Below are 12925 nucleotides of genomic sequence, written 5' to 3'. Positions count from 1 at the left end.
ATATTTGGAGGCACTGTCATTTTTTCCAAGAGTTAAGTCCAATACATTTAACCTCTGCCTGAATGTTTCTGAGACTGCTGTAATCAGACGACATTAAGTCAATTATTGCCAAGTGCCTCTTGTCTTTGTACAGCCACTGATGAATGGACGGTGATACTTTTATCAGCCGAACCCCAATGGTGGCGTGCAGAAGGTCGTGCGAGAGTCAGATTGGCTCAAAATCCCTGCTTAGTGAAAGAATATTTGAGGAGGGATTTTTTTACCTGATGAAATTTGATCTCTGACCCACTTTTCAGATTTACATATTCATTTTCACCGCAGGTGGCTGCAGCTATTGGCTGAAATCCTCACTTCACACTGAGACTCAAAGGTATAAATATCACATCTAGGTGACTGAGTCAGAGGGAAGATCGGGAAACAAACCTCTGTGGAAAAACCACCACGTGAGATAAAAAGGCAGTGATTGATCAGATAATGAAAGAACCTTGTAAAATGAATGTGTGCCATACTAAATACATATAGGAACAATAACAAGGAAATGTTTCAAGCTAAGAAATCAATTGTATTGCAGTTTAGAAACCTCACACCCTCAGGAGATTGCAGTCACCGCAAACTCCTCATGGAATTAATGACACAACAGAGTTGTAAGGTAAGACTTGATAGTTTTCACACAATTACACTCACATTTAAGGAAAGGACACCGAGCCCAAATGTCTCGCTGATACCACAACAGATGTTCCGACCATCTCTCTCCCTCCATGTATTATTATAAAGCTGCCAAAGGCCCATTTTCAGAGTGTGTCAAATCAGTCGATGCCAAGTTAGCAGCAAAAATTCTTGAATAATTGATGTGGAGAAAGAAAGTCCAGTTCTTCTTCTTTTGTGGGGGTTTTTCGGAGGTATCTGTCTGTCCCTTTTTTTATTTGATGGAAAACCTTTTGACATAAAGTTACTGGATATGTAAGTGCCACCTTTCTCGGAAAGTTTGAGCAAAATACGCTGTCTCCCTGAATCTCTCCTTAAAGCCCTACAGTAACTGGACACAGTTATTTTTTTTGTCTCTGTGTGATTTCATCCCCTCCTTTGTGGATGTAAGGTGGGTTGAACAAGTTCCACGGTCGTTCTCTCTTTAGTGTCCCGTGTTTTTTTTTCTTCATGGCAAGGCTTCACATGCTTTGCAGAGGGAAGCTGTGCCCTTTGTGCTTCCGACTTTCCCAGTCATTTGCACGCCTCCTTCCTCCTCCAGTACCCTACAGCTGTGAATTCTGCTCACATACTCACCACGGCTGTGTTCACAATAACAAGATCCCCTCGCTTTCTTTCCTGCTTGCAGTAATTGGCTAACAATGCTGTGATCATTTTCAATTTATTATGAGTGTGGACATCAGAAGCAGACTGAGCAATTACAGCCACATTGATGTATTTCTGAGTACTATTGAAATGCAGGAACATACCAAAATACTGCTTATTCTTCACATCCCGCTGTCTTTTATTTGGAATGCAGACCCTGCCCTGGTAGATACACCCACAACATGCTCCTCTGACTTCCTCGACACAGTGCGGGATTTTCATAATCATATTTAATATGAGGCAACTCTTGTTTACTTGTGGTCAGGAGACACTTCATGACCAACCAAAATTACAATGTCAAGTGATGACATGAATATAAACAACTATTTACTGGAGTGTGGGCATGTTTCCAAAGTATTAACTTTTGTTTACAGGATAATTAAACACTGTGGCATGGATTCACAACATTTAGGATTAAATGCATGTCCCACGTATTGTGTGTGTGCTCATGTATTTTTGTGTGGTTGTGAGGACATCACAGTTATTAAGGCCTTCTTGAGTGTTAAGCGGTTGTTTTTAAGGGTTTGGATTAAGATGTGAATTGTGTGTGGTAGGGCTGAACGATTATGGAAAATAATCTAATTGCGATTTTTCGTGCCAATATTGCGATTGCGATGCGATTATTTTTTAAAGGTCTTAATCTTCTGTATTATTAAACAAAGACAAGCAATACATCATAAGTATGGCCAATACTATATTACATTAAAAATAAACTGTTCTTTCCTGGAAGACAGACCTCTGTTATGATGACATGAGGTGATGCATGAATAGATGATTTTAATTTAACTACTTCAATCTCAATAGCATATTTAGAACTTACAAACATCTGAACATAAAGTGCTGAGAAGGAACCCTGGTGTTAAAATGAAAGTCAGTCACAAGTCACACAAAGTGCAGATTGCATATATATATATATATATATATATATATATACACACATATTTATAAAAATATGTGGCTTTACCACACTCAGTTTTTTTACATCTGTGAACTGCTAGACAGTCATTAAATATAATAATACTAATAATAATAAATAAATAAAATATACACAACCCGTTTGAAGTGCAAGTTTTTTTTAACAGCAGCAGCAACCGCAGCAATGCGGGGGTGGAAACTAACTATTTTACAGTGTACTACGTCGTTTTAGGCTCAAAAACGGTCCATTATTGAACATCAAAACAGCGATAATAAAAATGAGGGTCAAAAAAAAAAGCGGAGCAGAGAGAAACTCTCCGCTGGCACAGGTGTGTCTCACAGGTGTGTCTCCAGACGACTCAGGTTTTTGAACCTGCGCTTGTTGTGCACCAGAGTGCAGGATCTTGACTGGGTGAGATGCCGTCTTCAATCGTGTAGACGGCTTATTGTTGTGTCCAACCCCGTTCTTAACATTAGCGCAAGCTCGTTCGCACTACACACGCGCACACACACACGATTGGACACGCACAGTCACTGAACAGCTGTTCGGACAGCGGCCGAAGCTCCATAGTCACTTTACGACCCGCCCTCACCTATTCCATTCACAAAAACGGGCCGTGACTCGTCCTCCGCAACGCGCGCATGTGAGCGCGCAGGGAGCCTGCATGTGACCAGTGCAGCGTCTGTGGTTAGACGATCTCGTTCATTATATTTATATCACATGTTTTACACGCGCATGTCACGTGAACAGCGTATAATCGCAGCCTTTGCGGTTAGAAAATTGCACTTGATCATATCGCGATATTATCGCAAATGCGATATATCGTTCAGCCCTAGTGTGTGGGCATATATTGGTTATGGTCGACAATGAAGAGTCCTAACAAGAATGTGTGTCTGTGTGTGCGTCCACTCAGGCCTCAGTGCACTGGTGAATAGCGATGTTGGATTAAATGGGACATATGCAAAATCGCGATGTTGACTTCCGTGCTTATTGGGACGCCACAATGCGCTAAATTCCTGGAATCGTTGTCTCGCGGAGCTCTGCTTTGTCCATAAAACACACGAAAGTGCTGGCGAGGTCAATGGTATCTGAAAACCGGAAGTCCGCGAAAAGTTCTATTCTTGGCTCCACAATGCAGCACAGAGTCCTACACAAACCTCCAGCCTCAGAGGATATATCTGTCCAGTGGATACATGTTATATATGATGGCAATGTGCCTGCTAGAGCCTGCAAATGATCACTTTTCCAAATGCTAACTGCTGTTAGCTCCCAGTAGCCTCTGTGGCTGATGTCATTTCCTGTCCCTTAAGTTTCATTTGACTTTTTTTTTAAAAGAGATACTACTAAACAGAGTTTTCTGAACAGGGCTGTTTTGGCAGGATGATTGAACTGCTGTGGTGCTTCTTCCTTATGGTATTTTGACCAAAGCATGTCACAGACATGTTCATTAGGACACCAGGGAACTAGGTTAACTTGGAGAGATACGGTTGTTCAATGGCTGTTCATTTAACAGTTCAATGGAATCCGTTTAAGTCTCAGCAGAGCATTTGTGAGCGACAGTTTGCCGTATCCATTGAAATTGTTTGGCTTCCACTTTAAAAGAGAAGGCTTCCTACAATAGGTTTCTGATCCAGTCTTAAGTACTTCTAAAACCCGTACCCTCAAGCTGTTAGGATGTAAATCTCTCTCTCTACATCTCTCCAAAGCTCTCATCTTGATTGCAGTTTGGATTTGTCTCTGAATGCGGGGCACAGATAAATGAGCACAAATTTGGTCTTCTGCAGAATAAACTTTCTTGAAGGACTACTTCAGAACAGGTTGATGTCGACGGACTTCGTTAATCTGCATTTATTTAAGTGTCCGACCAAAATATTGTTGCAGAAGTTAACTTTCTATAGGTTTACTGTTGCATTAATTCATATTGGTTGTTGACTTGACCTCAGCAGGATGCACACACTATGCATGTGGTAATATAGGAAGGATTCTGTCATCCTTGGACTGTTTAGTATTAAACAGAAGCAATAGCTTGAATCCCCGTTGCTGTAGACCAACATAACCCTGCACACTAAGCTGATTATTTATATGCTCTGCATTGTATGGAAAGATGGAGCACAATGTTCCACAGCTGTTCTGAATAGAAATCTTAATGAATTAATAAATCTTGGCAGCAGAACCATTCCTGACTGACAAAAAAACAGGACAACGGAGTCCACAGATGGCGGTGGGGAACAATGTCTCTGTGTGTAAGCTCCTAAGTCATGCACTGATGAGTCCATTTCTTAATTGCAATGAAAACTCATTTTCAAATCTGGCTGAAGAGGTATGGTTATTAATTGATCTTTTAATTAAAAACCCTGTGTACTCTGGGTTCTCTTGGCAAACAGTAGTTTGTAGCTAATAAAAATCATATTCCATTTTGAAGCACACCAATTAATGATTAATAACCACATTAGGATTGCTTAAGGCAAGAAGCTAAGTAAAGCCACGTGCACCAAGGTAAATAAATAAATTCCAGGTTATATGGAAGCCGTTAACGTGCTTGTATTCATGCACTTTGCGGAGTTGTAGAATTAAAAATTCCAAGCCAAACACCACATGATGCAAATGTGATTGAAGTCGGTCATGTGGTTGACCCTCAACTGGCCATTTGTCACCCGGGAAGGACCTTACAGAACCCATTTTTTAGCCTCATCTGTGCTATTCCTGGACCCAACCACTCACCTCCATCTGGTGGAGTCACCATGACTCCAGGCATGATTAACAGCACCACTAGTGCATTCTCCAGACACTAAATTACCTGGATTATTGAGCTTTCATGATTTTTAGTGCACTGCTTTGCATTATTCTACCAATCCTGATGGCGCCTTGCACAATATATGATGATTTAGGACACGTCAGTGAGTTTGAATTGGAAAAATCGAATTGGACTGGATTTTATGGCTGTGATCTGTCTTAAGAGATCCCAGTGCCAAGTTCCGAATTAGAGAGACTTTGTATTATTGATATGCATATAACATTTTAGCACATTGGACCACATTGGACCACACGCAAATCTAAGGGGGGGGGGGGTTTCTAGATTTTGCAACAGTTGAATGACTTGAGTGACTGAAGAAAAAGAAAATACTTGGGCCAAAACTACTTTTAAATTGTTCTCATTTGCAGAACTTTAGCCTGGTGAACTTTTATGAGAGAGCTGCATTAGATAAGATAGATGATGATATGCTTGGACCTACAATGACTCATTAGAAAAGAGGGTTTGTATTCGCTCTGTCTTCCCTTTTATTACAGTACGAGAAGGGATAGCCACTCAGACTATATATCAAATCTAATAGTGCTTGCCAAGAACTTAACCAACGTTTGATACAGGGCAGAAATCCAGGTTCTATCTTTGAAAGAAGGCTTAGTGTTCATTTGGCAAATACCCGATGCAGTTGGTAATAAATAAACGGGAACTCATCAAAATGTTCCCTCTTTCAAAAGAAAAAGGGAGAGCAATTTTACAGTGGTTTTGTGTTTTCAAAAACACTAGCTCTATTTTCTCTCTTTTTTTGTTCATGCTTTTCTACTCCAACCTTTACCTCAGGCTTTAACACGTAGCTCAGACCCATTTTGGTGGATATTTGTGTAATATAAAGCCTTGTCACTGTCCACAGAAACTTTGTTGTTGCTCGTTGTGTCATTGCTTCGCATATTAAATCAGGAGGTGAGAGGGAAAGCAAAGTATGGACAAGAATGTGGCAGCAGCAGATGCAGAAAAATTTAGCTTTGAACTGTTGCCCTGTGCACCTTTCATACACGACCTGGCACCATCTGACTTCTCTCTGTTTCCCAAACTGAAAGTATCTAGAGGCTCAAGATGTGACCATCCACAAAGGGATAGTGGAGCTTAAACATTGGCGGACCTGACATTAAGGAGACTATGTTGACAATCAATGCAAAAATAATGGCTCTCTGTGACGCAAGTAACTTTTTGAAGTATTCAGTTCCCCACCCCCCTTGAAAGTCCCATTGAGATTAACATCTCTTTTACAAGTGAGAACAAAATAATAATGAATGATAATAATGCATTATATTTGAAGGCGCCTTTCAAGACACTCAAGGTCGCCGTACAACAACAAAATAATAATGACAAAAAGTAACAGCAACAGGTGGAGAGTTAGAGAGTTAGAGGGAGTAGGCCTGTTTAAAAATGTGGGTTTTCAGATGGGATTTGAAGATGGGGAATGAGACATTGTTCCTGATGCCGGGGGGAGGGAGTTCCAGAGACGTGGGCCAGAGCGGCTGAAGGCTCTGGCCCCCATGGTGGTCAGACGGGCAGGAGGCGCAATGAGGCTGATAGATGAGCCAGATCTTAGTGTCCGTGTCAATTGAAATTGATGCGGAATTTAACCGGAAGCCAGTGATGCTGTTGCAGAACAGGTGTGATGTGATTGATAGATGGGATAACTGGTGATGATGCGGGCAGCAGAGATCTGAACCAATTGGAGTTCATGAATGGACTTGTGGGGAAGACCAATAAGAAGGGAGTTACAATAGTCAAGGCGGGATGTGAACTGGGAGTGGACCAGGATAGCAACGGAGTCGGGAGTAAGAGATGGGCGGAGACGGTTGATGCTGCGGAGATGCTAATAGGCTGATCGAGTGGTGTTATTGATGTGGGTTTGGAATGAGAGAGTGCCGTCAAGGACAACACCCAGACTCTTAACCTGTAGGGAGGGGCAAACAGAGACGTTATCGATGGGGATGGTGAAACTTGGAGTGTTGGTGAGAGTGGATTTGGAACCTATGAGGAGAATCTCGGTTTTGTCACTGTTGAGTTTCAGGAAATTGGAAGAGAACCAGGTTTTGATTTCTTGTAGACAGTTACAGAGGGAGGAGGGCGGGAAGGTGGAGGTGGGTTTGGAAGAAATGAGTACTTCAAGTATTGACATATTGGCTCGGCCACCATGTCCACTATCCATGGATACAGGGCGGCAGTCGGGTCACCCCTGGCATATTCAGAGGCTTCAGAAAATCACTGGTGCTGCACAGTGACACCAGTGAAGGATTATGAGGATTCACTAAGCCTATGTCGGTTAGCATTATGCATCGATTTTTGTTTCTGGTTATTGTTTACTTCTATTTCTATGATACAGAGATATGTCTTTTCCCTCCTTTTTTGTTGTGTCTTTAATTGTGTGATTTTGCAATCCTCTTATAGGTTTTGTTATAAGTTGTTAAAGGTCTTCTGTAAGTACAATCTGATAAGATGTGTTACTGCTCTGTAAGCTTTTCTTTATTGGATGGGATGGTGACATTAAGGCTGGCTGTGATGTAAATGGATCTAATCTGAGAAGTTTTCTTTAGATATTTCATAAGCACACCCACAGGTTTTCACCATGCATGCACTCAGACAGAGCAAACGCAGCCGTTTAAGGAATAATAATACCCTGCAGCGTGGCATCCAGTTCCATATATACTGAAAAATCAACAGGAGAAACTGTGCCATATCTCACTTGCTCGATTCAGTGTTTCAAGTCATTCACTTTGTTCAGCCTGGCGACAGAAAAAAGGGAAATAGCGTACGCAGGGACAGGTATCGCAGGTACCAATGTGCTTATGAGGATGCAGAGAAAGGTTGTCGAAAGGTTATCCATCATCACAGGGCACGCCGTCACCTTACTGTGCCTCTCCTCCATGATCAGATGTCATGTCATGTGCTTGTAATGCTCACTTACATCATTTTTTCCCATCACACACACAGATCTGTTACATCCCACCTCATCTATCTACGTGCTCTCTCACAGGTTGACAGAAAGAGACTACTCACACAGTGGGCCCATGCTGCTTTCTCTTCATTGAAATGGGACTCAGATGTTCCGCGGCACCCGTGTCCCTAGAGTAGAGCAGATATTTCCTTTAATTAAACATGTTGTCAGAACTAGCATAGGCCATCCAGACGGTGCATTTATAAGAGAGTTTGATGGCAGTTAATACCTTGGGAGTTCCGTTTTCTGTGGAAGCTTCAGTAGTCTGTACTGAGGTCATCCTGAGTAACATCTCCAAGAGCAGCTGTACTGTATGTAGGCCCTTAGCCAAGATATTCCACAGGTCTTAGAGGTCTGACCGACTGAAAGGATCGTTGTCTGGTATTTAGGGTTATTAGGATTATTAATGTTCAATCTCTTCATTTACATATATTGACATTTATCTGTACAAATGCATATTAGAAAATGAAAGGCCACATCACAGAATATTACTCACACCATTTATCTACCCATTCATCCACTGTCTAACACTTTATCCTCCACATGAGGGTCATGGGTCACTGGAGCCAATTCACACATTTATTGAAAATTAAAATTCAACAGTGGCTATACTGTTGAAGAAGGATTTTCAGTTCATCAGAATCAGCTCCTCCATGGTCACTGTTCTAATTTATCTTCCAAACCAACCAGTTTAAGAGGCTGATCTGAAAATTAGATTTAATGAATGTATCTGTCTTCTTCTTTCATTAGTTACAGCATAATTTAAACTGGACACACAGGTAGTCACCAGCAGCTATATTTATAGTGGTTTCCTGTTATTGTATAGCAGTGATCTCAAACTCAAATGACCTGGGGGCCACATGAGGTTAACCTCTGGTCAGTAGGGGGCAGTCAAGTGAAGAAAAGCCCCACTGTTTGAGGAATAACAACTGTTGAGTCGGGTTTAGCTTAAAATTATATTCCATTATTCCATTGTGATATAACGACAACATTTGTGACAATTTTGTACATAATTTCAATCTAATAGGTGTTTGCTTTGATATGCAAAGACATAGTACTCACAGTATAAAATGGTGATTGATGATGTAAAAATGTATGCAAGTAATGTATATGTAAATATCAAAAACAAACATTTAATTGACGGGCCACATGAAATCCATAGAAGGACCGCATGTGGCCCCCTGGGCCACGTGTTTGAGACCACTGTGCAAACTTCCCATAGCAGCTAAAAGCAACTGCTGTCAAGTGATTGTTCATGACAGAAAGTCATGTGATAACATGCCTGTTAACTTTAGCCTTTAATGTTAAGTGAAAATACCTCCTTTACTTTGTTTCTTGAGGGTCTGCCGTGATTATTAAAGCGGAACTAGACCGGAAGTTCCTATTATCGCTGTTTTTTTTGGTGTGTATCTGCGTCATTACCTTGTTTATGAAGCCTTACGGTTCGAAACAAACAGTTCAGCCATTGCTGAGAACGTTGTGTTTTATGGTAATCTCGGGGCTCAACGAGATCACTGAAAATCCCGTAATAGTTACGTAAGCAGCGGTTCTCCTGAACAACCGATCGTCCTCCTCCGGGCGGTAGTCCGGGCACATCCGGTTGCGTACATTATACCGCAGAGGAAGAATAACGTCCGTTGTGGAGGTGTTTCACGAGTCTTCTGACTCTGGGTCTGACTCCGGTTTAAAGTCATAAAAGGGACTGCGGCGAGGAGTCGTGACAAAGCTATTTTTAAACACTGTTAAAACAATGTTTTGATAATGAGGAGCAGTGCATCCGCCGTTCCAGAGGGGGGCGCTGCGCTTCTGGTGAAAGTTCACTCTGAAACATCGCGGCTGAAAAACACTGTCAGAAAAGAGGATTTCTATCGGCTAGTTTTCAGAAACTAGGAGGTTTTGACCATAAAAACAAGTTAACATATGTAAGTAGACCTCCATAACTAACATATATGTGCAACAGGACCACTCTATGTGACCTTTAAAATACACATTTCAGCTCGTACTCAAAACTGTGGCACAAACTACTCTCATTCAGTGCATTCACCTGCAGCAGATAGGAGAGGGTGGAGCAGTTGCTCATTTTATTACGCACTGTGCTATTCCCTAAAGCAGCTTTGTTAACTGTATGTCTTGCTTAGAATGTGGAGAGGAACCAGCACGACTCGATGGTGGGTGTTGTGTGCAAGTTGTGAGTGATAATCATTAGTAACATGTTGATTTGAAATGATACTGTAGGCGAAAACAGTGGCGAGAGTCGCCAATAAATCCAAATCTAACAAGTGAAGCATTTTAATTGCCACTTTGTGACGGGAACAGAAAGGTAAAATAGGTTTTGTAGTTTTGTCCATTGTTCTAAGTCTATATAAATCCATTTAATTAATTTTGTTTCTTTCAAAGCTGTGTTACTGTGTGCAGGGTAAATATTTGAAGTACAAAAGGACGCGGATGCTTTAGAATCCGTCCATATGTAAAGCTTCTTTGATGACACTCCTTAAGACATTTACAGTACATTACAGCACATGAAAGGATCCCCATTCTTCATTCACAGAACCTTCCTCTGCCATTGAGTCTTTGATTTTTCACTAAGCCATTTATCACCATGCAGTGCAATTCTTTTCTTTTTCTCAACAATGGGAACGGACGCTGCCCCCGCTCCTCCCCAGCTCCACCTCTGTAGATTGTTGAATGTTGAGTTTATATTGTGTTATGTGTTCACTGACCACAAAGTTGGATCTTGTCATTTTCAGGTTCAATTCCCAGGTTTTGTGTCTTACTCTCTCACTTAAAACTGTTTCTTATTCCGTTTTTTGTTCCCTAGTTGCTCCAACTATCCATGAAGTAAAAACCAATGAAGTTGGACTGGGACGCACAGCTCTGCTAAGGTGTGAGGCGGCTGCTGTGCCTTCTCCAACATTTGAGTGGTACAAGGGTGAGAAAAGGTGAGCCCAGATTTGATGGTATTTGTAGGCTGTTTTTACTGTACACATTTTAGGGAGATTATTTACCTTCCTAAATTGAAACAAAGGTAGTGTATGATAAAATTCTGTATTCTATGTGATATTTCAAAACTCCTTGTTTGGCTGCTTTTTCTCAGAGACAGTGCATCTGTTGGTTCTTGAACTTGTCCGTCCTCTTGGGAGAACTCACAGAACTATTTCATATATCCCCTTCTAAATCTGTGCCTGCAACTGGCTTATATAATTTGCGGCACATACATCAATCAGTTCCGATTCAAGTGTCAGTTCTTGAATTTAAAAACCAAATTGCCCCCATTACCTGCCATTTACTCACTCCTGGTGAGCACAGTTTCAATCAACTCACAATGTGCTAATTGTAATTATGGGGTGGTTTCAATTAATTCAAATTGCCAAGGAGGCAAGTTGTCACAAGGCTTCTTTACTTAAGTCAATGACTTTTTTTCATGGCTTGAAGGCGATTTCTTAACCTTCTGCTCATCATGGAAAGAAAAAGCACAGAACATGTGAAACTTCTACAGAACATCAACACTGGCTGCAACCACTCTCTACTGTGGATACTGATACTGTATCAGTAGTCATACCTGGACTTTGATATTGATATGATTGGTACATGTTACCATACAAATTTTAGGAAATAATTTGCATCCATCCATCCACGGAGGGCATTGGTGCCAATCCCAGCTGATCTATGTTGAAAGGTGGGCTACACCCTGAACAGGTCACCAGTTCATCACATGGCCACATAGAGACAAACAACCATCCACTCTCACACCTACAGTTAATTTAGAGTGTCCAGTGCCTAATCCCCAAATCTGCATGTTTTTGGACTGTGGGAGGAAACAGAGGTCTTCTTGCTGCAAAGGCAAGAGTGCTAATCACTACTCATGACTATTTCATAAAATTTAAATCTTACCCGTATTGTGGTTTGACTTACGCCATCTGTTTCAGCCCTTTAGTTTTATGTCATTTGCAATTTTTCCACTCGAACATAAAAAGACAATAAACCTTTAATGTTCAAATTTGTGACTGTCTAGTGGCTCTCATCATGCTTTTCCAACGCCATTTCCCCTCGTCTGCCAGTGTAAACTGGTTGTCGTTTGACATCCTCTTCTCATCATGGTCGGCAGAGGCTAATGTGAGGAGGGGAAAAAAAGAGATGACTCGCCTCTAATGTCAACCAAACATATGAAAAAGTGCATTTTTACGTATGTAGGTTCAAGTTGATCCGTTGCTGTTAATCATGCATTTGAATGCTTTTAGTTAATTATCTACATACCATGCACAATACCATAACTTTAGTGAACAAGCGAGATAGTTACAAGCTGGCCAAATTTTAACATTTGCTAAAGGAAAACATTATCCCTGTCTAAGTGGCACTGCTGTAGTCTGTACCCAGCCTTGACACCCAGCCCTAAGTGTGACAGTGATGTCTCACTTGTAATGTATCTCCAGCATATTCCAATTTTAACCTGATTAAGACAAAAGTCTGTTTAAGACACTGCTGTGTAAGCAACATGTTCTTATTGGCCACACTTGCAATATGCAATAACCAGAGTATTTCACTTGGCCAGACATCTGCCAAGATGACGATTGTGTTTATCTAACATTGATTAAGTAATTTTGGTCGGAGAGCAAACAGAGCAACAGATTTGTGTATATGCTGGACATTAGGTTACACATAATATTTAAACTCTGAGTGAAATTCAGTGCTATCAGAGCCAAGTTAAAGTGCATATTAGGGCCAAGAGAGAAACAAATCTGCTCCCCTGGGTTTGTTCGGTTTATAAATATATACATATATATATATATACAGTATGTGTTTTTTTATCCACAATAATCCCACATTCAGGATGCACAGCATAATGCCATTACAGAGGGAATTTTAATCTCTATGGGCTGTTGAAGATCATCATCACTGCCAATGTAAACAATCA

At 41.1% G+C, this 12925-nt stretch overlaps 1 protein-coding gene across 1 annotated transcript in view; it reads left to right on the top strand.

Moving 5' to 3' along the window:
* Positions 1-12925, top strand: part of negr1 (neuronal growth regulator 1) — a gene marked incomplete at both ends in the record, with an annotated part of 139932 nt that overhangs the window by 87939 nt on the left and 39068 nt on the right. Inside the window, one exon of the mRNA XM_083888464.1 lies at positions 10832-10952. Coding sequence (XP_083744590.1) covers positions 10832-10952 — 121 coding nt within the window. The remainder of the gene's footprint in view (positions 1-10831; positions 10953-12925) is intronic.

The sequence above is a fragment of the Microchirus variegatus genome (genome assembly GCF_963457635.1).
Source record: "Microchirus variegatus genome assembly, chromosome: 4".
NCBI lineage: Eukaryota > Metazoa > Chordata > Actinopteri > Pleuronectiformes > Soleidae > Microchirus > Microchirus variegatus.
Note: the sequence above shows the minus strand (reverse complement) of the source record. Positions and strands in the feature narration are given on the sequence as shown.